The 24753-nt window shown below is 39.5% G+C and overlaps 1 protein-coding gene across 17 annotated transcripts in view; it reads left to right on the top strand.

The window, feature by feature from the left end:
• The window catches only part of RABGAP1L (RAB GTPase activating protein 1 like), a 434830-nt gene that overhangs the window by 389810 nt on the left and 20267 nt on the right, over window positions 1-24753 (top strand). For 14 of the 17 annotated variants that reach the window (XM_036342969.1, XM_036342966.1, XM_036342964.1 and 11 more), the window contains 2 exons: window positions 13227-13319; window positions 24054-24164. In XM_036342969.1, coding sequence (XP_036198862.1) covers window positions 13227-13319; window positions 24054-24164 — 204 coding nt within the window. Of the gene's footprint in view, window positions 1-13226; window positions 13320-13503; window positions 13812-19407; window positions 20539-24053; window positions 24165-24753 lie in introns of those variants that run through there. The other 3 variants (XM_036342967.1, XM_036342983.1, XM_036342982.1) reach the window with 2 other exon arrangements.

Below are 24753 nucleotides of genomic sequence, written 5' to 3'. Positions count from 1 at the left end.
AACAAACATTGTATTGTTTCTATTACTTCCTGGTTGAGCTTACAATCAAGGGGCAGATATGCCACCTGAAGGACTGCACATGCTGGCCTCTTGTTGAAGTTATGGTCTGCCTCCCACGTTGAGTCCAGGTGTAGATTTTTGAGACTTGCTGTCTTACTATTACAATAAGAATTAAATCATAAAACAGCATTCCTTAGACTGATCATGCTTTTTTCTTTGGTATGTGGTTGTTTATTTGCCTGCCCAGTGAGGTCCTGAGCTCTACATGTTCAAACTACTGTTCATTGCACGCTGAGTGATAGATAAGCAGGTATATGGTAAATAGGGTAGAATCAGTAAATTAGAAAGGACCCAGAGAAATCATCTCGTATTTCTCCTTTCTCCATGTAGGATTATATCAAAACAACTCCAGAAAGTCAGTACTTTTCTTTCAAATTTCAGAGGAGTATGTATTCATTTATTTAAAAGAAAAAATTTAAGAACACTTCTAAGCCAGGTACTTGGGTTTGAAACATCTATCAGTCTTTCTTTGAGCTTCATAACCTTGATACTTTTGAAGATTGCAAGCTATTTATTCATTAGAGTGTCTCTCAATTTGAACTTGTCGATGGTTCCTCATAATTTAGGGTAGTTTAGGGTGGACACTTTGACCAGATATCATAGAGCTCATGCTGTGTGTTTCTCACTGCGTCCCTCCTGTCAGATGGAGTTGGATTTCGAATTGTCCCATCACTGGAGACACTCACTTTGATCATTTGACTAAGGGTGGTTTCTGCCAGGTTCTCCATCTAAATTGCTTTATCCCTCTTCTTAACTAATGAGAAGTTTGTGGTGAGGTGCTTTGAAATTCTGTAAATATCCCATTCAGAATCAGACTTTAAATTTATTTATGGAGAGAGAGAGAGAGAGAGAGAGAGAGAGAGAGAGAGAGAGAGAGAGAGAGAGAGAGAGAGACTGAGGATTTCCTGTTTTGTTGATTATTCTGTTTTGTTCAAATATTTATTTTAATGCTCAAACTATTCCCTTTTTGATACTGGTAGTTTCTTCAAGATAGATTCTGTGTCCTTTTTCTTTCTTTCTTTTTTTTTTGTTCTTAAAGAAGGCCTTTATTATTGTTTTTCACAAAATTTTTGTATATGCCTTTGTTCTGAATTCATATGAATAATAGTTTTGAGAGTATTTAGGAGTAATAACTTTGACTTTTTCTGGACTAGACGCAACAGATATATCAATATGTACCCACTCAAATTTACAAATCCTAGGAGATGAAGTAAATAACTTAATAGGGACTTTGGCTTACTTTTGTCTGGTCCCCACATATTTGCATTCATAAATAATCTCTTGAAAATAAAAATGTATCACAGGAAATTGTTAGCCAGCAAAAATTTGTTTGTGAACAAAGAAAGGAAAGATATTTACGTAGAATTAGAAAGTGCCAGAATTTATCAATTACTTTGGCCCCATATTTATAGATGTACAGTGGGTCCTAAGAAGTCACTTCCATTGTTTCAACTATAATCTGCATTTTATAGCTTAGATTATATGTTACATCACAAGTGACATTTACAAAATCTCAGTACATTGCTCATGTACAGCAAGGTCTATAGTAGTGAAGGATGGGATAAGAGAGCTACCCTGTATTTTTTAATATAAGAATGATTTAAAAATAGCAATACTTCTATTAAAAAAATAGGTATCTGGCAGGTAGGAAATCTGTCTTACTCATACATGTTGGTATTACCAGTACCTGGTGCTAAGCGATAAGAAGGTGCTCAATATGTCCTGACACAGAAACATGAACAGAATTAGGCTTGAGTCAACAGTGAAAACCGAGTATCTGAACTTGAGAGTTCCTCTGTAGTTTATTCTCATATTCTTGTCTTGGAAATATCACCTTGGAGATGGTGTTAAGAATAAGAAGCAGCAAAGGTCTGTTCTAATATCCCTCCTTGTCTTACTGGCTAGTGCTCTTGACACCATTCTGTTGAGTTGTCGTCGATAATGTTCAGGTTTTGTATTTGCCTGAGGCATGTGTGAACAGAAGCCGAGTTATAGTGAACAATTTGGAATGATGACCTCTCCAAAAAGAGTGAAAAAGAACCTCAGAGATAAAACTGAGTGATGGACATGTAAAACAAAAATAATTATTTTTCCACGTTTTCAACTTTTACATGTTTTAAAAAGATGGAATTCATTTCAGGTTATTGATGAAGCTATTTCCCCTTGAGCTAAAAGCTTATATAATACATTTTCCCTGTATAAATCGTTTTACATATGTATTCTAAAGCCCTTGGATGTAGAGGGGAAATGGGTAGTCTTTAGCAAGTTCTGGCCTGTCCTTTTTAGTTATGTTTTGCTAAAGAAGTACAGGTATAAGCTCTCTTTTTGAACTTGGGAAGCAAGGAGGTTTGGATAGCAATTCTGTAGGTTTATAGAATTTTATACAAATGCTTAAGTCTAGATCCCTCAACAAGTTCATTCGGCTTGGTGTTCCAAGTCTAGGTGTAGCTGACAATCTTTACATCGTTTCTTGTAATAAAATGTAATTAGTTTTTATATTAGATCCCTGCTCTCCCCTCCCACCCCAGTTTAATTAGTTACTCTATTCCTTTTCCACGTCCGCCATTTGGAGGAAGTCTGTACATCAGAGTGACTTTGTGAGCACCCTCTTCACTTCACTGCATTTCCTGTCACAGTCATTTGTTTTAAAATGATACATGATCATTGGAATTATGAAAGACAACAACAGCTCAATCCTCCAAAGACCCCTTTGTGTATTCTTCCTCATACTAATTATATAGTCAGTTTTTCGCTTGTAATGTATTACTGAGGTGAATTTATTAGGGAAAACATCATTTAAAAATGTTAACGGTTGCTATAAACCATCACTTGCAGCTCTCAGCTGACACTGGCACAGCTGCAATCTATGAGTGAGTTTCTCTTTCAGCTGCTGGAAGTCTTTCAGTGCCTGTTCCCAATGGAAATGAGAGGGCCTGGTGGGTAGAAGTGAGGGTTGAAATATACATTTCCCATACCTTGTTTTTCTTGCCTGCTCACAGTTTCCATGGGAATAGGAACATAAATGCCACTCCACACCAAGCTTTGGGGAGCAATCATTCACCTGTAAGCAATGGTACACGGACTTAACCAGGCACAGAGAAAAGTTCATCTCCTGGCCTTTCCTTTACCTATGTGGCCAACCCTAATATCAAATACATTCTCCTTTGATCTGCTCTGCATATACAAGTGATTCAGTCAATTCTAGAAAGACAGTTTAATATTACATTTTTTCCCAAAATGAGAATTCTCTTCGACTTATTGATTGTCAGAGATATATATATATATATATATATAGATAGATAGATAGATAGATAGATAGATGATAGATAGATATAGAAGAATATATATATATTCTTCGTGTGTTAAGCATTTAGTATGCTGAATATTTTCTCTTCCTCTTATGTTTCCCCCCCACCAAGATTAAAGAACTGAATTTCAATTTAGGGAGCAGCATCAATTGCATAGCATAAAAAAATCTTCTCAATTTATCTCATTCTTATGCACTGTTTTAGAAATTGCCCCACAGAGCAGAGGTAATTATTGGCTCTGTCAAACATATCAAGGAAAACTGCCATTTTTAATTGCTTATCACAATCTTCTCATTCAGGTAACAAAAATATCCTATGCTAAGTGGATTTTGGTGTCTTTCCACTTATCAGCTCTATGTCATCACATATCTCGTTTAATACCCATACTTGAGGAAAATATATGTGCAAGGCCCTTGTCTGCCTTTTTTTAAAATTTCAGTATTTTAACTAATTAACAAAATCCACTTGAACCCTGAGATATTAAGAATATACCTAACTGAAACAACCTGCTTTAGGCATCTATGAAGTATTCAGCTTTGTGTTAGGACAAAGCTGGAGATACCAAGTTTGGTTTTGTTTGTTTTAAGGCATCCTATTTAGGTTAGGAAAATTCACACCCCAGGCACAGCTTTTAACAGCCATACGTGATTATTAAATGCTGTATAACTAATTCTAAAGAAGTTTAAGGAGGGGAGGGATCACTTGACCTAAATCACCAGGAAAGACTTCCTTTAACAACATCTCTTTTATTGGTTTTAATGGTTCTTTCTTTCCATTTCTATTGTTATCTTCTTCACAAAGGCTTTTTTCCTGAACTATTTTCATAACTTTCTAAATAGTTTTATTTGCCACCTTTCTCCTTTTCTTTGTCCTCCCATTTAGTTTAACATATACTAGTATGTCATTTCCAGAGGAACATCCCCCCTCCCCCCGTAAGTATATTTTTATTGATTTCAGAGAGGAAGGAAGAGATAGAAACATCAATGATGAGAGAGAATCATTGATCAGCTGCCCCTGCATGCTCCCTACTGAGGATTGAGCCTGAGGGAATCAACCTTGACCTCCTGGTTCATAAGTTGATACTCAACCACTGAGCAACACCCGCCAGGCCAGATGAACATTCTTACCAGCACACTTTTGATCTTTCTTGTGCCCAATTTTAAAACGTCAGTGACTTCTTATCAATACTGGGACAAAATCTTTAAAAAAAAAATAGTTCCAATGTCAAGTATTCTGCCTTATAAGCCCTGTAAGCTATTGAAACAGTAAAGGTTTTTTAAGTGTTTTAGGTTCTTTTCTATTCCAAATTGCTTCTCATATCCAGAATGGGTGCAAACATCTGTTAAGACCATGTGCCTGATTGTAGTTTCAGCAAATATGGTCACTGAACTAGCAACTACCAAAATAGGTTCACACTTTCAATTGGCAGAGATCTAGATCTTCCACAATCTGGCTCCAGTATATTCTACCCGGCCTGCTCTGCAGTGCCTCACACCAGGGCAACAGCTCCTCATCCAGACAAATATACCTGCTTAGATAGTTGGGAGACCCATGATTTTTAGCTTCACGCCTTTGTTCACAGCAGTTTCCTCTGCTTCCTTTATGGAATAAGGAAAGAAAATAAGCAATAATGAGCTGTTCCACCATATCTTACCCCTCTCTGTACCTCTCACAGGCCTACCCTACTGTTACACTCTCCATAATTTACATTAAGATAGTCCAACCTACACTGTGTGATATAACGTGTTTTTGTTTTAGTCTACACCTTGGACTTGGTTAATATTTGCAGTACCCTGATATGGAAATACACAGTCTAGGGGTAGTTGGTTGTCATTGGAAAGACCCTAATCAGGAGATAACTACTTTAAATTTAACCTACTTATATTTAAGTCTATACCAGAGGGTTTTCCAATTAGCATAAAGGATATCATAATTTTAAATTGGATTGGCTAGAAATACTACCAGGCCCCTCTATTTCTGCATAGATTGCGAGTAAGATTCTGATAAGCCAGGCAGTCTGACACCTGCGGAATGGCCCCTGAGAGCACCCGGGCCAAGTGAAGCTCCCCACCTCCTAGAAAGGTGGTGGGAAGAAACCTAATGCCTTGCCTGCCTGTAATCCTTGGAGGCTACTGATATCTACTTAAAAAAATCCTGACACTTGTGAATCGTCAATAGCAAAAGCTCCCTCTAGGACAAGTCAATGCTTATGTGCAAGTTCCTCCTTAAAGTCTGTCCTAAATTTCCTGGTGGATTTGTGAAAACATTTTCTCTCAACCAATGATAGCATGAGGCTTATATGTCTGTAATGGCATTAATCAAATTTTATAGTTTTTTAAGTTTATTGATGAAAGGATTTGTCATAGGTGTCTGTCCAGCATAGCATCTGGCACAGTGACTTACACACTGTTGATATTTGTTGATATAATGAGCACATACATGTGCTTCCCAATCCTGTACAGAACGGATCCTGCATTTGGTCATGGGGACACTGGGAACCATGTGTGACTTCCCAGAATTCCATTGCTTCAGTGTTCACATTCTTATGGAGTCAGTAGTAATCACGCATAACTACATCGGCTCTAGTTGGCCATCGGTACAAAGACGCATTGGTGCTGCTGTCAATACCAGAGGAAAGTAGCGTTGTGTATGTCATCTTCTTTTAGAAATTCATATCTAAGTGTATTTCGCATTGCTGTTTGTGCCAGCTCTGGCTCTTAATGATAAAAACAGAAAAATCTTTAGGGAAAATTACTTTTCTTGTATATCTCTCAGCCAAATCAAGGCAGTATATATAGCTTAGTGAGTAGATAAAAAGGTTAAAATGACAACACACGGCCAGGGAGAACTAAAAAAGGCATAAGTATAGCACATATTTTTAAAAACAAAGCAAAATAAAACAGTATTAGTAAATGGTAGTGTAGTGTAGTAAGTAGTTCAGAGCAAGGACTTTAGACCTGGTCTCATAAATGGAATTTGCTACCTGTGTGGCTGTGGACAACTTAATGTAAGGGATCTGTTTCCTCCTCTGTAAAGTGAGGATGATAATAGCCCTACCTCCTCGAGGTGAGGCTAATGTATATTAGTGCGTGTAGAGTATATAGCATTCCACTCCTGGCACACGGGAGTGCTGATGTGTTTGCCATTTCCACAGTGGTATGCACATCAGTGCTCTGTAGGCAGAAGAATGCTAATTTCAGTCCTGTCTGTGTTTACATTCTCCCCCTCAAGCAGGTAATTTTCATGCCTCAGTCTCCCACAGTTGGTGCTTATACTCTTCTGTGGAACTTATCACATTCTACCCCAAATTATACAACAATTTGTAAGCCTCTTGAAAGCAAATACTATCTTCTTTGTCCTCCTTAGTGTTGAGTACTTATGTAAGAGCCTGGCTCTTTGGTAACTGTTGGGGGAACTGGGAAGGACACACTGTAGGTTGGTCTGTGAGGCTGGTCTTGGCCCTGCACCTGGCCTGGGGCTCGTGTACCTTACAGACCTCTGCAGCCTCCGCAGTCACTTCTCTCCTCGCTGTGCTCCAGTTGGCCTTGAGCTCCACTGCATCCTCCCTTCCCAGAGCCTGCTTCATGGGCACCGGACCTGTGCAGTCACACAGGTCCCCACACTTAGTTTAATGCTCTAGCACAGTGGTTTCAACCTTCTGTCCCTTTAAATGCAGTTCCTCATGTTGTGACCCAACCATAAAATTATTTTTGTTGCTACTTCCTAACTGTAATGTTGCTACTGTTATGAATTGTAATGTAAATAACTGATATGCAGGATGGTCTTAGGCGACCCCTGTGAAAGGGTCATTCGACCGCCAAAGGGGTCGCGACCCACAGGCTGAGAACCACTGCCTAGCACCATCTGAAATCATCACTTTGAACCAGGGGCCTTGACCTTTTTGTACTGGTCCTGGCAAATCATGTAGCCTGTCTTGCTCTTCCCCATCACCTGCCATTGCTCCTCTGCTGTGGACACTACCTACTTGTCCCTGGCTGACTTATTCTTCAGGTCTCAGCTTGAGTGTCATTCCTTAGAAAAGCAATCAAAATTAGAGCCTGGCTATAATTTTCCCTCCCTCCACCTTTACTTCTCCCTCAGAGGCTCACCTTACTTTGTAAATGAGTCTTTATTTAAATTGTGTGATTATCTCTTTCTCCCCACCAGACTGTAAATTCCTTGAGGGGACAGACTGCATTCGTTCCTGGATGGCCATGCCAGCTTCATGGAAGATGATAAAAACATATTTGTTCCAGGGGCGTTTTGACTTTTAAAATGCAAAATAGGGATATTTATCTTCCCATGTTAAAAAAAAATTGGTGTATAAAAATGGAGTGCAGTCACCATGCGGGTTAATGCTACTGCTGACTTCTAACCAGTTTCACTACAGCCTTTAAACTTGCAGCGGTTCTCAACCTGTGGGTTGCGAACAATGAAAATACATCCTGCATATCAGATATTTACATTACGATTCATACCAGTAGCAAAATTACAGTTATGAAGTAGCAACGAAAATAATTTTATGGTTGGGGGTCACCACAACATGAGGAACTGTATTAAAGGGTCGCGGCATTAGGAAGGTTGAGAACCACTGCTTAAAGGTAGATAGATGAACTAAACACAGTAAAGGGCTCTCCTCCTCTTTCTTTCCCACCATTTATCCTTCTCAGATTTCTGTACTAGAAAAGTTGATTCTAAAGACTCAGATTGTTTTATAGAGCTACTGTTCAGCATATTAGTCTTGAATGAAATTTCCTATAGCATAAATGTCTGTAGCCTTCTGCCTACCATCAGCATGAGCTATGCATTTACTTTTGATCTAATTGCCAGCAGCAACGAGCGTAAAGTATTACTTCAGGTTTCCTAGCATCCCGTGTGGAAAGGCCAGCACCACTATAATGAACGGAGCACTTGATGGTGATAAAGAACAAAGTCCTACTTGGCTCCCCTGTTCTCTTTCTGTCCTGTCTCATTGTCTAGTTTTAAATAAGCTTGATTAGCTCGCTCTGAATGTATAGCTGTATCAGCTTTCCATGGCCCAGTTTTGGGACTACATCTGGTTAATCTACTCCCTGGAATCAAACCAATGCTATTCAACATGTAACCAGATTTAGTGTATTATTTACTATCTTACAATCTTATTTTTTAGTACTTAGTAGTCATTCTACTTTTCAAACACTATACTAAAAATGTAAGTGGTACATTTCTAACCAAAGACTCATTGAGAAGTGGAATTTTACTTGAGATATTACAGTGGATTTTGAGCACCTCTCCCCAAAAATAAAAGAAGTAATAGCATACCAACTTAAGATACGATTGTTTTCTGAATTTTTCCCAAAGGGAAAAAATTTCCGTAAGTCTACCTAAAATTGAAGATAACCAATTGAGAACCGCTGCAAGTTTAAAGGCTGTAGTGAAACTGGTTAGAAGTCAGCAGCAGCATTAACCCGCATGGTGACTGCACTCCATTTTTATACACCAACTTTTTTAACATTGGAAGATAAATATCCCTATTTTGCATTTTAAAAGTCAAAACGCCCCTGGAACAAATATGTTTTTATTATGAGAAGAATTTTTCTTGCTTATAAGAAGAAGAGACAAAATGTCTTTCTCTGTCTTGTGCAAAGAATTTGAGAAAAACAGATTTGAAAACCAATAGGAGGAATGCTTGTGATCCAGCCACAACTGTTGCATGTGCGGGAAGAGAGAACCCAGATTATCTGTATACACAGAACATGAAGCAGTGGGGACAGAGAGAAATCCTAAAGAAGTGTAGGAAACAATAGAGAAGAGAGGGCATTCTCCGTGAAGTCATTGGCCTCAAAAACAGTTCCATCTGAGCAGGACTGAGTCCATAACGTAAGGTGATTTGCTTTAAGCTGTAAATCTCCTGGGTGCTTTAGGCCTCAATACTTGTTTTCACAAGGCTGGAAGAGGAGGAAAATATATCATTTCAATCTTCCCCCTCTTAATACTGTATGGAATTTTAAGCAGGCTTCTCCCAGAGTTAATCTCCACCCCACGGTCTGTGTGACGTACTCCTTTTTTCTAGCTTGCCCAGAAAGTTCAGGGGGAGGGTGTTATATTTTTCTGAACTCCTACTTTATGCTGGGTAATATGACTTATCTTACGTACATTATCTCCCAGTCAGGTGTTAAAATAACATCTCCATCATCTTGATGTTGATTAGTTCTTTGGTTGCAGCCAGCTACTGATGAGGCTTAGCAAGGGCCCCAGGGTTGAATCTGTGTGCTGGCTGGGTGACAGGCAGGGAGCATTGCAGTTGAGAAAGGCCTGTTGGGCTAGTCATTACTGTGGTCCCTGTGCATGTTACTTGGCCTTTCTCAAAGTGCTCATGTTATGGAATGGGTTTGGTAAACCAAGCTCAACTTTGTGAGGCTAAGGCAATATAAAGTGGATTAAGTGCTTATTCAGTGCTGGGGCGTGCATTATGTGCTCACTAAAAGGAGATGGTCATTGTAGGTGTCATTTGTGTTACCTCCATTTTTAAAAAAGGAATTGAAGTTTCCAGTAAGAAGTTTAAATGATTTGCTTATAAAATTACATAGCTAATATTTGACAGAGCAGGGTTTCCAGTGCAAGCCTGTTTAACCTCCAAGCCCTACATATAACCATTTTGAAGTTGTAAGTTCTCATTATCAGTTGCACTTACAAACAATTGTGGATTCTTTAAGGACATTTTCTGAATTTAGCCAAATTGGAGGTATTGGACAGGCAGAGCATGGATGGTTAGTGGAACAGGACCCCGATTAGGTAGACATCTAAAAAAACTGGTGTTTCTTATTCAACATACTCCTCAAGTGCACACTTGCATTAAATTTATTTAAGGAGAGAGATACCTACACTGCTCTTGGGGTAATTGTAATAATTCTTGATGACTTTGTGTTCCTTTAATTAAGCCTACATACTACAGGCATTTTTAAAATTCCTTTCTCTAATGAGAAAATTTTCAAACTCAGTATGACAGTCACTAAAATAAAAGTAATTTTATCCTGGAATATAGTTTTAGAAACTGTAACTGTCCATTTTCTCTGTGTCATAAATAACAGAAGTTTCCTATCAGCTCTTGTGTCTCTTCCTCCTCTGCCCTTTCGCCGCTTTTACTTCGTGCCAATCACAGGTGGATGCTCAATATCACCCCACAGCACAAGATAAATAAGCTTGGACAGTCTCCTAGCAACATATTGTTCTGGGAACCTGTTCTCTTTCCCTGAGCAAGCTGAAGCCAAACATGCTGGAATCTCAGCCAGATGGGAAAGGATTAGCTTATTGAGGGTGTCTAATGCATTTTTTTTTAAATTTCACTTTGAAATGAACCTCTTAACCTACGTAGCAAGGTTGATTTTTAAAAGGACACTCTTTTACATATAAAGATAGTATCAGTAATAGCTTAAATATAAAAATATGTAGTTTTAGGAGAAATTCTCTAGGAGCAAGCTTGCCGTATGTACTTGCATCATTGGTGAATAGATCCATTTTAGAACCGTATAGAAAATACTTCCTCTCAGGCCTGATGGGCAGCCTGGAACCCCCTGGTACTGATATTCAGTTGCAAAAAATATTGAAATACTTCTGAAATGTGAGTGAATGGCTGCTGGGGTAGGTGCCCTCCTCATAGTACCATTCACTTCTGTCCTTGCCCCTGCCCCTGGGGATATACATGAAACACCTGTCACTGCTTAAAACTCTCGGGCATCTTTCCTCTTTTCCCTCAGTGCTAGTGATTGCCACTTCATCTGTAGAGTTTTTTTTTTACTTGGTTTTCTAAGTGTATGATTAATACATACAGAGAAAAGAAAACAAGGAGAAATTGAGGCCCTGATCAAGGTCAAGAAAAATAATGTTTCATCACATGATCATGTAGATCAGGGGTCCTCAAACTACGGCCCGCGGGCCACATGCAAATACAAATATTGTGTTTGTTCCTGTTTTGTTTTTTTACTTCAAAATAAGATATGTGCAGTGTGCATAGGAATTTGTTCATAGTTTTTTTTAAAACTATAGTCCGGCCCTCCAACGGTCTGAGGGACAGTGAACTGGCCCCTGTTTAAAAAGTTTGAGGACCCCTGATGTAGATTCTCCTTGTTCATCTGATGATCTTGAGGCCACACGGTTGGCAGGTGGTGCTTTCCATTCGATTGCACTCTAGTCAGTCTCAGTGACTGGTTGGAGATGCCTGGAGATGGTGTAATAAGGATTAACATTCCTCATGACAATCTGCAGCAGAGATTTTGTAAATCAGTTACACTCTGGGGCATGTCTGACTTCTTGTTTGATGAAGATTGTCATCATGTTGTTGTTCAATGACTTGCACTGTCTGCCAGGTTTGGTCTGAGTTTGGGAAACTTCCCAGTTATGGTGAGAAGCAGATCATTCCACACTTCAGAGTGTTCCTGGGTGGAAAGAACAAAGCAATTACAATAAGATGGGTGTCTTTGCTTTTTTTTTTTTTTTTTTTTTTTTAAACTCTTCTGGCCAGATTCCAGAGAATTAAGTCATCTTCATCCCAGAAAGCTGCATGTTAATTCTATATCGAGTCTGGGTGCTGTCCATTCTCTCTTGCTCTCTGTTACACATATATACACGTGTTTTGAACTCGACAAGAAACAATCTGTTGAGAGCCTCCCAGGGGCCACTTTGGTAGACATCCTGATGGATACTGAGAGGCATCAACGCATCACCCGCGCCTTTACCACGTTATCAAGAATTTAGCAAAATAACACATTTGTAATCTTTTAAAAAATTAAACTGTTTCTCTTCATTTTCAGTCACTTCCTTTAGGACCTATACATTAAGATTATTATTCCTAAAGGGATTATATCATTTTGATTATCCAAGGAAAGCCTAAAAGTAGATTTCCTCTGTTCTATGGAGCAAACGAGATTGCATTAATTGTGAGGGGATACATTAAAAAACAATTTTAAAAATGTCCATGAACCAGGCATTATTTCAGATAATTTACCTATATCACTTAATTCTCCTGACAACCATTGTGAACTAGAATTTTTTTTGCCTGTCATTTTACAGATGAAGAAAGTCAAGTTAAGAGAGGTTAAATACCTCTTTGCCGAGGGGTTAAGAAAAGTAAAATAGGCATGTAGACCCTGGCCTGTCCAGTTCCAAATGCTTACTTATTTACTTTTAAAATTCTAAGGTTCTGTGAGATTTTAGTCTTTTCTCAGAAAAGATTAGACCACTTTATGTCTTTTAAAGATGACATAATTCTAGCAAGAAATAGATGAGCTGTTTAGATGATTTTCTATTATCTCATTCAGCACAATGATTCCATATTCCTTTGTGCTTGCAGTGACGAGCTTTACAATCTTCTTTCTGTCTGGTAAATTAACTCCATTTTAAAAATGTTTTTGTTGTTGTTATAAATCACTTTCATTTCAGCATGATAGAAGCCAGGAGTGAATTTTACTTAAATGAAAGTAGTTAGAATTAATAACACTGTTAAATACATTAACAAGAAAGCAGTATGGCATATCAGCAACATTGTAGAACAGAGATGGACAAACTACAGCCCGTTTTGTAAAAAAAAGTTTGTTAAAACAGGGCCAAACTCATTTGTTTATGCATCACTTATGGCAGCTTTTGTGCGGTAACAGCAGCGTGGAGCAGGTGTAACCTAGACCGCAGGACCCACAAAGCCTACAACACGCACCAGTGGACTTTCAGAGAAAGAGTGCAAATCTAGATTGCTCCCCCCTAACTTTGAGTTGGGTGAGTGGCATCAGAATGCCAGAGACTTGATTGGAACACCTCAGAGAATGCTTCCCTAAATCATCTCCTCGTCTCACATGCTGTTCCTCTGATGCCTTCTCCCCCCTGCAGGTACCGACCAAGAAGCTGAAGAAATATGAGAAGGAATATCAGACAATGCGTGAGAGTCAGCTGCAGCAGGAGGACCCCATGGACAGATACAAGGTATGGGAGATGCGGCACCTGCCAGAGCAGGGCCTCAGTGACCCTTAGCAGCAGTTGTGGCGAGTTCAAGTCCCTCTGTTCCTTCCTGCTTGATTTAGACACTCTGGCCATGCTAAATGTCCAGGGCTGTTTTCATTTCAGCACACTTCCTGAGTAGCCCACCGTAATATTTCTTTTCTTTCAGTTTATATATTTGTAGGTAACGCCACCTGTTGCATTTATACTGGGAATCTGCCTAAGAAGCTGAGAGAAAGAGAGGGAAAAGGAAAGAGAGAAAGTGGCTCTCGACTACTTTCAAAAATGAGAGAAAAAGGAAAATGGCAAAGTACTGTATTAGCTGTGCACGGTCACATCCACAAAGACTTTTAGAAGGTGATCTGTCCCAAGACTGGCAAGAGAATGCTTCAGACTCACCTGTGTCTGTAGCAAATGTGAAAAGTACAAGCTCATTTGGAAGGACAAATAAAAACCACAAAGGTTGTATTGAGCACAGTCATGGTGTTTGTTGCAACATTTATTTCCACAAATAAATTTCTGAGTCACAGTAACATTTCACTACAGTATTCAGTTTCAGAATCAAAATGATCTTATCTGAACATCTTAGTTAAATAAGTGATAATATTTTTTTAAATCAGGCTATTCACAAAAATAGATTTCTTCATTGGTAATTAGCAACACTTCCCATGATGCAATGACTAATTTCGAACTTATTTTTTCCAACTGAAATAATATTACAGATGCGTTGTTCCCTTTCTCTCCACATCAGCACATCAGGGTAAGAGAATATTGTATTTGTACAGTGAGGAATGTTACAATATCCTGCCAAAAAAAAAGCACTGGGTGGCATTATGAATTAAATCACCCAGGGTGGCATGGCTTCCACTTTGGGAACTAAGGTTGCTTTTATGTAGTCAGAGACCTGGGCACAGGCAGCTACAGTTACATAGTACATCTTGCCTCTGTTGCTAAATTGAATAGCATGTGGGGTTCTGGGAGGGGCCATGGTGGAAGGAGTATATAGATTTTGTAGTCAGACCTGAGTTCGAATCCTGGCTTTCCAAAATCAAAGGGCCAGAATGTGGAATGCAAATTGGGAGTTTTTAATCCTTACACCATTGTTCATTGTATTGGACTAACTATTAAGCCTCTTCCTCGTCTGCAAAACATGTAGTGTACACATTGCCTGGAGGGACTGTTGTGAAAATGGGGAATGGCGTATTTTAAGCACCCAGCACATGGTTGGTGTGCAATAAATGGTCGTTTTAGCCTTATTAGGCCTACTGCTTCCACTTACCCAAGTATTACTAGAATAGCACCACCTTTTATGCATCAGTCTCTTGCAGATCTTCCTCATATTTCTTCCAGGCATTGCTAGCCAATAATCAAATATCAGCATGTTTTCCCTCTTGTTCATAGAACTGGCTGCAGAACTGATAGTGGAGTCCCACATACTGCTCTGGTAGAGAACTGTAACACAAGGTGCTCCTGGAGTAAGGTGCAAAGCTAGCCACCAGTCCTCAATAATTAGCTCATGTAGCACGCTGCTTTAGAAAGGCTTGAAGTAGTAATTAGGAAACATTTCTGAGGATCCAACTTGAAGCCCTCCTACTGCTTGCGTCAATCTAGTTTTCTTATTGCTGCCATCGTTATAAATAAAATCTGGGAAGAGTGCTTTAAAATAGAAGGTAGGGAAATGAAAGACTAAAATTGTATATTTAAAATCTGCCTGGGACTGAATTTGTTATTGTTTCTTAAAGTCTTTTTCTGTACAAGCAGATACATATAAATAAATAGTACAATGCATAATATTATTTTTTAAATGTTTACCACACAGCACTATCAATGTGTATAATTTTTATTGTGGGATCAAAGTAGAGCTAAACCTTTTGTTTTTGTTTTGAAAACAGATATTATTCTTTTGCTTGAGTGCTGTGGCCTCCTGATGTGCACATCAGGCCCCTTCTAGAACCGTTTGTTTTGTATCGTTGGAATAGCTGGTCAATACATCACCTAACAAATAGCTCAACCCTTTATCAATGTCTAGACCAGTGATGGCGAACCTATGACATGCTTGTCAGAGGTGACACGCGAACTCATTTTTTTGGTTGATTTTCTTTGTTAAATGGCATTTAAATATATATGGTTGCAAATATAAAAAATTTTCTATATGTGACACAGCACCAGAGTTAAGTTAGGGTTTTTCAAAATGCTGGCACGCCAAGCTCAAAAGGTTCGCCATCACTGGTCTAGACCTTTGTATTGGCAATAGTTATACTTGGTAAAATGATAGTCCTCAAATTACATTATACTTTTGAGATGACAATTGACAACATAGTTTTCAATCAACAGATTTGTTATCTCACATACTCAATTTCTAGTTTAAGAATCTAATTATAATTATTTAATTATACTAGGATAGTCTTAGAAAATACCTTTTATCATCTTCTAAATTTAATTTTGTCAAGAATAAGATCTAGGTCCTGGAAACTTTATAAGTCATAGATCTTGGACTGGGAACCTAGTTATGTAAATTCTTAAGAATAGCATGGGAAGATCTTTGAGGCTTCGAGTCAAAACTTCTACCAGTGAACTAACAACCCCTTCTCCACCATTAGGATCCATACTGCTTACAATGTTGTATTTACCTCTAGCTTGCCACATGGCAAGAGAGTTAGGAAGGTTGTGTCAATTAAAAAAAAAATGTCACGCTGAAACCGGTTTGGCTCAGTGGATAGAGCGTCGGCCTGCGGACTGAAAGGTCCCAGGTTCGATTCTGGTCAGGGGCATGTACCTGGATTGCGGGCACATCCCCAGTGGGAGATGTGCGGGAGGCAGCTGATCCATGTTTCTCTCATCATTGATGTTTCTAACTCTCTATACCTCTCCCTTCCTCTCTGTAAAAAATCAATAAAATATATTTTTTTTAAAAAATGTCACGCAGTAAGATATTCTAAGAGATGTTTCAGTTTGAAGCTATTTCTCTTGAGCATGGTGGTAGACAGAACTATTGCAGATAAGCCAGAGGTGGGATCAGAGACTCAACAAAGCAGACATAGCTCTCAGCAGTCCTGTTCTTGCTTTATCAGTCTAAACATGTGTTTGGGTTTATTTTATTATTTTTTTATATATATATTTTTATTGATTTCAGAGAGGAAGGGAGAGAGATAGAAACATCAATGATGAGAGAGAATACTGATTGGCTGCCTCCTGCATGCTCCTTACTGGGGATCAAGCTCACGAACCTGGCATGTGCTCTGACTGGGAATCGAACCATGACCTCTTGGTTCATAGATCAACACAACCAACTGAGCCATGCCGGCTGGGATGTTGGGGTTTATTTTTATATGCAAATATCTGCACTCTCAGGTTATGTCACTATACTCACCGGTGTCTAATATCTAACACTGAAATCTCAACCACAACGAAAGAGACAAAACAGTGTTGGTATAAATTTGAATTGTAGAACCCTACGCACAATGAAAATGGTTTGGAATTAGTGGTAATGGTGGCACGACTTTGCGAATACACTGAAACCACTCAAGAGTGTATTTTAAAAGGTAAATTATATCATTTTTTATGAATTTTATGTGAATTATGTATCAAGAAAATTCAAGCAAAGTGTTCCAGGAGGATGGGTGCCTGGCCTACCATCTAACTTTCATAAACCCTGAGTCACACAGAGGTACCTGTGCAGAAGCCATCCTGTGGGAGAGGAGACCTTAGAATGGAGCTAATTAATGACTATAGACTCTGTGTACCCGTATTTATGGGGGAAAGGACAACATAAGTGGGTGGCATATTCATTTTCATTTACATGTGTGTGTATATACATATACACACACATGTAAATGAAAATGAAGATATATATGTATACACACACACACACATATAAACATATATAAATAGGTAATAAACATGTGTACACACTGCCTATGCCACCTGGTTCTTGGCATCAATTTGTATTTGAAACTCCGTGAGCTCTATACTGACTGCTTATAGCCTTTGGTATACTTTTTCTGTGTATCTTTATGACTAGATTTCAAGACAGAAAAGGAAATTTTATTGGAAGAATATAGGATATGTATTCTAAGTCTCTTTTGTTGTCCTTAAGTTTGGCTTGATCAAATGTGTGTAGCAGCTTTTATCTACTCTGATATTTACTGATTTCAAATGAAGTGACGTGCAGGAGGGAGGTTTGTCCATAGAAGTACATCATGGATATTTTCATTTTCATACACGTCCCCAGAAAACAAACATTCATGGATATGTGTAGGTGTTTTAGTACATTGTAAAAATTAGTTGCCAGGCCACTAATAACAGTTACCAATTTCAGAAAATAAAATATTTTCTCTTTTAAGGAGATCAATTGTTCCCATCTGGGGAAAGTTAGTTTTTTGATAATGTAATCAGCCCACAGCACTTTTTAGAGAATTGCAGTCTTCACCTGCCTCCAGAAGATGCTATGCTTTTCTTGTTTAATTAAAGAACTACTTGCACAAACGAGGGCTATGCCGTAAAAAGCATAGCTAATTAATTAAACTCAGTGAATCTCCCACAGCACGAAAAAGACTATTACCTATTTTAGATGGGCATATCCTAGAAAGAACCAGGGATGCTTATACTCTCTTGTGTTTGGGACACAGATAGTATTATAAATGCATAATTTCTAACTGGAGTAGCTTACCCATGCTCAGTATAAGTGAATTTCAAATATGTAACTTTGTTTCTTAAGGTTAGACATAGTAATTTTAAAATCAAAATGTAATTCAAATAGAAAGAAAATAACTCCTAAATTTACAAAGTTTTCTTGCATGTACTAATGTTTATAGAGCAATTGCTCTGCATATAACTTTAAATTAAGCTGTCTAATTGTACCTGGTAAAAACAATGCAAACAAAACATTTGAAGTAAAGCTTAATTGTACTTGTATTATTTGCCATCCTCACATATAATATCACATTTTGTTTTTAACTTGACTAATGAAGAATTTAAATTATGCTAAAATCCTTACCTCACAAAAAAAATTAAAAAGGTTCCCCTCTTCTTACTGTGTTGGGACCCCTCATTCAGAGAAGTCAAGATAAGTGAATTCATGTTTGAAAAGTGTTTTTCTACAAATGGAAAGAAAGTTACATTTTATTATGTTTCCACATCACAGAGACTGTGGTTGGCTTTTGGAAATATTATGTTATGAAATAATGTGCTTTTCATGAATGGTTATAGTCAAGAGGGTGGTTTTTATGATAACTATGAAACTTAATGATAAGCTTCAGAAGACTGCCACTCTGTCTCTCTGAGCTTGGAAAACCCAGCGAACTTGCCGTTGTAGGATGGTGGAGAAGGCAAGCCCTTGGCTCCTGAGGCTTCACGAACAGGTTAGCTAAGAAAGAGCAGGTGGCTCCTGATGCTGCTGCTGCTGATTGGTCATACTTAACACTGGGGGAGGTAAACAGTATGCGTATTAAGAATTCCATAGTATGTTTATTGATGATCTTCAGAATGAATTCTCCAAAACTTTCTTCAGTTTTCAGTAAGTTCTGTTTTCTGTTGAAGTGGTATTACTGAGAAAGTTATGTGTCACACTCATGTATTTCTACATCCTTTGTAACTCATTTGCTTTGTTTTTTTAAAAAAAAAATGTATTTTTTTTTTATTGATTTCAGAGAGGAAGGGAGAGGGAGAGGGGGATAGAAACATCAGTTTTAAGAGAAAATCATTGATTGGCTGCCTCCTGCAACCTGGGCATGTGCCTCGACTAGGAATTGAACCTTGACCTCCTGGTTCATATGTCGATGCTCAACCACTGAACCAAGCTGGCCAGGACCATTTACTTTTTTAAAATTTGATTTGTAAGCTAGAGTAGAGCAGGGATTTGCAGACCATGGGCTGTAGGCCAGATATGGCCCACTGCCTGTGTTTGTAAATAAAGTTTTATTGGAACACAGCCACATCCATTTGTTTAGTTATTCTTTTGCATGTAATAACAGAGTTGAGTAGTGTCAAAGACCATATGGCCTGCAAAGCTGAAAATATTTACTACCTGGTCATTTACATTAAGTTTGCTATCCCCTGTGCTATAATCTAAGATTTTATTTTTAATGCCACAAGAAATGCAGTCTGGTTTGCCAACTGCCATTACTTATCACTGATAAATCTTGTTTTTAGTTTGACATTTAAAATTTTTAAATTTCTACCAGCCAGATAAAATTGGATATGTTGGGTGAAGGAAGAGCATAAAACAATTCTAAATATCGAGGTTTTCCTTCTAAAATCTTCATTTCCAGACAGTGTAGACATTTCAGCATTTCATGTGTAAGTATTTGTCTTTGAATGTCAAAAAACCTGATGAAATTTGAATGTGATTATAACCTCTTTTGAGAGAGGGAGGTATCCATAACAAAATAAGTGAGAGCTGAGCGTGCCATTGCTCATAAAATTGCACTGGATCTTTTAGGGAAACATTTTCTTCTGGCCCTTAAATGTCTTCAAAAACATGCCAAGAATTCATTACAGCAGCGGACAACACACCCAAAACACAGCTGGAGTTTATGAAGCTGCCTCCTTCCCCATCATTTTTTCCTTTAAGGCTCAGTTTATTTTCTTTTGATCGCCAGCTCACATTTTTCTGGGTTTTTTTTCGTCTTGGAAAAAATGATGTTCACCATCCTTGTACTATTCCACCCAAACTTCAGAACTCAGACTCGGAGGAGGGCTGGAACCCGGTGTTCTTTTGCATTCCCTGCCCAGCAATGTCATTCTATTGCCTGAAGATAAACTATTTTGCAAGATTTCCAACCTTGTTGCCTAAGGAGGTTCCTTCCACCCGGCTCTGATAACAGCATAAACAACTCACACTGTAGTTGGTAATAGTTACACGCAGCATTTTCATCAGTCATGCAGACCGGCAAATAGTTCCTGGAGTGGGAGGAGTTTCGTGACTCAGTCTTGGTCTTCCTGAGTTGAGACTTGCCCTCTGGCTGCCTGAAGTGCACTTTCTTCCATTGAATGCTCGCAGCCCCAGAGAGAACTTAGAGTATATGACACTCTAAGGAAAAACAGCAAATCTAAGCTAAATAGCATTGACAAGTGCCTGTTCCTGTTACTGCCATTCCCTAAATGTATCAGTAGGTGTGCAATTTCATTGGATCTTCTTTTTTTTCCTTCAATTGTCTTTGTACCTATGATTGAAAACGGTAGTTGGTCTATGGCTTTTGAGGAGGTAAGTTTTTAAAATCTATGTATGTCTGTAATAGCAGCGTCTGTCTCTCTGAAAAATGCAGTATCCTCCTCCCAAAAGTTACTAACCGCACTCTCCCAGCTGTGCGTCCCTGTGCAGGAGGGGAGGGGACGAATGGGAAAGCTATGGTCTGCTTGTTGTCCAGTTGTACGAGGTGGGGCATGTTCCAGGCAGCGTGAGGAGCGATTGAGGGGTTATGGAGGCAGTGTCTCCTGGAGTCTGTGCTGTGAGGCCGGGGAAGCGACGAGCCTGTTTTGTCTACAGGCGCTGAGCGTTCAGCACATCTGCTTGTGCAAACGTAGGACACGTGACTGTCTCCAGACTGACTGAGGTGCATGGGGCTGAGTTCAGCTGTCTCTCAGGTGGGCAGCCCTTGCTAATGTTTCCAAATGAGCCAAGCAAGGTTACTACCTTTCCCAAACCCATCGAAAGGAAACTTTCTTCTCCGTTCTGGTGTAAAGGTGAACTCTGTCTTGAATTAGTCAGTTCCAAAGTGAGTTTGGCTCCTCGGGAAAGGCTGGAAAAGACAGCTAAGTGATGCAACCTCTTTAACCCTTGGTGAGTGCGGGCAAGCGCCTCTTCATGGAAAATGTCCATCTGAGTGGCCAGGAGGGTCATGCTGTGGAGGAGGATACTGCATTTTCCCTCTGGCTTGCTTTCCCCACATCTGTGAGTGCAGAGCCGGAGACCACACTCCCCACTCTGCTGCTTGCTTCGCAGACACTGGACTGAGCTTCCTGCTAAAGCAAATGCCAGGTGTGCCCTAGGCTGTTGTGCTTTTTAGGGACCCTCAGACACATAATTTCTCCCCGATAGTCTCCCACCCTCAGGTGTTTGTCTGTAAAGAAGGGTCCAAGTTACATCGGTCTTGGAATGGGAACTTAACCAGTCAGAATTTTAGCTGAGCTCATACCCCTTCCGCATATAATATAACCATCAGAAGCAGCTCTGATCCATAGGGAGAGTAGCTACCTGTGCTTCTTAAATACTTTGAACAAAGTCCTTTCCCATTCACATCGTGTGACTTTACCTGGAGGTTATTTTAACTCAATTCTAAGCATGTAATGTAACCTGAAAAACTGGTAGCTGCAACATTTTCTCTTATGCCAAATGAGTGTGATGTAAATAATTAGGGGAGATTTTTGTACCTCGGAGTCCTGCAAGTACAATTTCAGTAGAAATAGGACTTTAACTCAGGAATAGGTAGTGTAGTAGTCTTACCAGGTTCCCTTTGGAGGGGATTTATCAAAAAATTAGAAAAATGTCTTCTGCATTGTGAAATACGTTGAGGAAACTGCTGGTATTTGCTGCCTGTTCCTGGCAAGGAGGGTATTTATGAGAGAAGTTTCTGACTCTCTTTTTAAATCTGAGTTTTTGACAAGTATGTAAGTTGTTTCCACAAATAGGGGCAATAGTTAGATATATTGGCATGAAAGACGCACTCTCCAGGCCCTGCTGGAATTTGGATCACTTCCCCAAAGACTGAAAGATTCAGCTGCACAGGCCCTGGCTTCTCCATTATTTTAGTCTCCATGTAATTATGCTTCTGTAAGAGGGCAGAGCATCTGTGGAGGGGACAGATAGACTTGGATGAGGACAACTTGCCCCTATAAATGTGCACGCTGTCTCTTCAGGAATAAATACCTTGGCAAAGGGCTTCTGGCCAGGCAGCACTTTTGAGGGTTACATTGTATTTCAGTCACAAAGGAAGATCCACTGTGGTTTCATGCAGAATATGAGCATCTAGCAAGAGTGGACTTAAAAAAAAAAAGTTCTTTTGACATTTTTATCATTTCCAATGAAATTGAAATTCTAAATTGCTTTTTATTTTTTAAACAACTTTTTAAACTTTTAAAATACATGTATTATATATCCATTGTGGAAAACTTAGAAACCTTTAAATATCACAAAGACAACAATAAAAATAATCCACTATCCACAATTAATATCTTTTATGCTGTTATAAAAATGGGATTTTCCATTTACTTAGCTCTTTTTCTTCAAGGTAGCATAAGCATTTCTTCTGTTATTAGATATTTTTCATTTCCATTTTAATGCTGCATGGAATTCATGAAATTATTTAGAAATATCTAGGTGATTTGGGACTTTTAAACCTTTTTCAGTCGGTGTCTTTTTAAAAAATGTTTTTACATTCCCCGATTGCCCCAGTCTACCTTCTCCAGAAGAGAGGGCAGGGAGGATCCCTGTTGGCTGGTTAGAGTCGAGTACTAGTTTGGGCTTTAGCTTCTCTGCTGGCCTGTTTCTGAATCCACTGCCCCCAGGACAGCCGCAGGCGTTGCATGTACCATGTTTCTTAGCCCTTCTTTTAAAAACAAAAAGAAATTATGTTTTCTTCTTTCCATATAACAAACCCTAGGTTGTCCTATAGAAGACAAAATTCACCACACATACCCACTTGCATACACGCACACATACTCTCACACACTCACATTCATACACACTCACACACACATTCTCACTCACACATACACAGAGTATGCCATGACAAAATCTCTTTCAGGACGTAGATTTGTCTCCTGGTTGTGAAACACTGCTTTGTCTGAGTTTTTGCCACCCTTGCAGAAGGCACGGCTAGGAGTATAAATATGAAAAACAGGAAGGTGTCATCACATTGAAGTCTTTCCTGTCAGCTCTCTGGAGTGTCCTGTAATTGCTAACAATAGCAGAAAAAGCACTTTTGATACTTCGGAATGGAAAACACTACATTGCTATTCTGATGGGAATGTACACAATTCATAATGGCTAGTTAAGGGGAGACCTTGCTTCCTAACAATGTGACTTGGTTCTCTCATCATATAACTTTGTTTCAGATTTTCTTCCTGGGATTTCATGGGGCTCAGTAATGTATTTTACCCAGAATCTTTTAATCTGAAATTTAAAACAACAACAGCAAAGCAAACATAAGGACAATTGTTCTTATAACACAAAAATTGGTGTTCAGAAAAGTAAACATATTTTTACCCAAAGAATGAAAATGTCAGTTGATAGCAAAGTCATGGACCCGTGCATCCTGACCCCTGATATTGGGAACACAACTTGAAGCCCTGTCTAGTGGTTTCCCCCTATTCCAGCCCTACTGTGTCTAGTGGTTTCCCCTGAGGTCAGGGTGGGGTTATTGTGCATGTTTCCAACAAAGAACTGCCTGTGTCTGCATTCTAGGTCTATGTGGGAACCTCACGCGTTGGGGGTACGTGTGGAAATTTTGCTTTTTTGTGGCACATGTTTTATAACGAAGCCCTGCCTGGGGGTCTGGGGCAGGGGTAAGTTCACGGGGTAGAGTGCCGCCTCTGCACCGCTCGCTTAACTCACTGTTGTTCCCCAGACAGCTGTCCTGCCCTCCTGTGCCACTGCGCCTTCTCCTCTACACCTTCAAGTTCACTAGTCGTTGCTGCTTGTTTTTCCTCACCAGTCCCATCTGTTGCTGCTAGTACCTCAGGCACTAACCCCCACCCCTGGTTGTTGCTCTTTTTCTGCAGAGGGAGAACCGGAGATTACAGGAGGCCAGCATGAGGTTGGAACAAGAGAATGATGACCTCGCCCATGAACTCGTAACCAGCAAGATTGCTCTGCGGAATGACTTGGATCAGGTACACCCACCATTCACTAGGAAGAAATAAGACTGTGACTACCTCCTCAAGGGCAAGGACCCAGTTGCTCTCACCACAGCCCCGCCGGGGCTCCCTCTGTACTTGACAAGGAGTCCGCTGCTTGATGGATGCGTGGGTGGGTGTTGGTGGGAGGGGACTGCTTGTGCGGATTGGAGCAGGTGGGAAACGCCAGCCTTGCAGAAGGGCTTGGGTCACTTCCAAGAAGCATGTGTGACCTACGCTTTTATACCTCTTCACTCCGTGTCTCTTCTCTGCCCCTGTAATTTCCTAAGGCAAGGCCTGCCAGCATAGTCACCTGAGAGCATCCGCCACCAGGAATGCTCATCGACAGGAAATGTAAAGGATTTATGTGACGTATGCACATTAAGATACACATATTGTCGGGTCAACGGGCATCCTAGTGGCTAAGCACCCACACTGCCTGGGTGTGAATCCTAGCATTACCATTTCCTAACCACGTGACCCAGGCAGTTCTTACCCTACATATCGGTATAAAAACGGTTGCTGCATGGGCTGATGTGAGAATAAAACAAGGGAAAGCAGTTTGGTAGTATGTGTTGAATAAACT

Source organism: Myotis myotis, unplaced genomic scaffold (genome assembly GCF_014108235.1).
Source record: "Myotis myotis isolate mMyoMyo1 unplaced genomic scaffold, mMyoMyo1.p scaffold_m19_p_18, whole genome shotgun sequence".
Taxonomy (NCBI): Eukaryota; Metazoa; Chordata; class Mammalia; order Chiroptera; family Vespertilionidae; genus Myotis; species Myotis myotis.
Note: the sequence above shows the minus strand (reverse complement) of the source record. Positions and strands in the feature narration are given on the sequence as shown.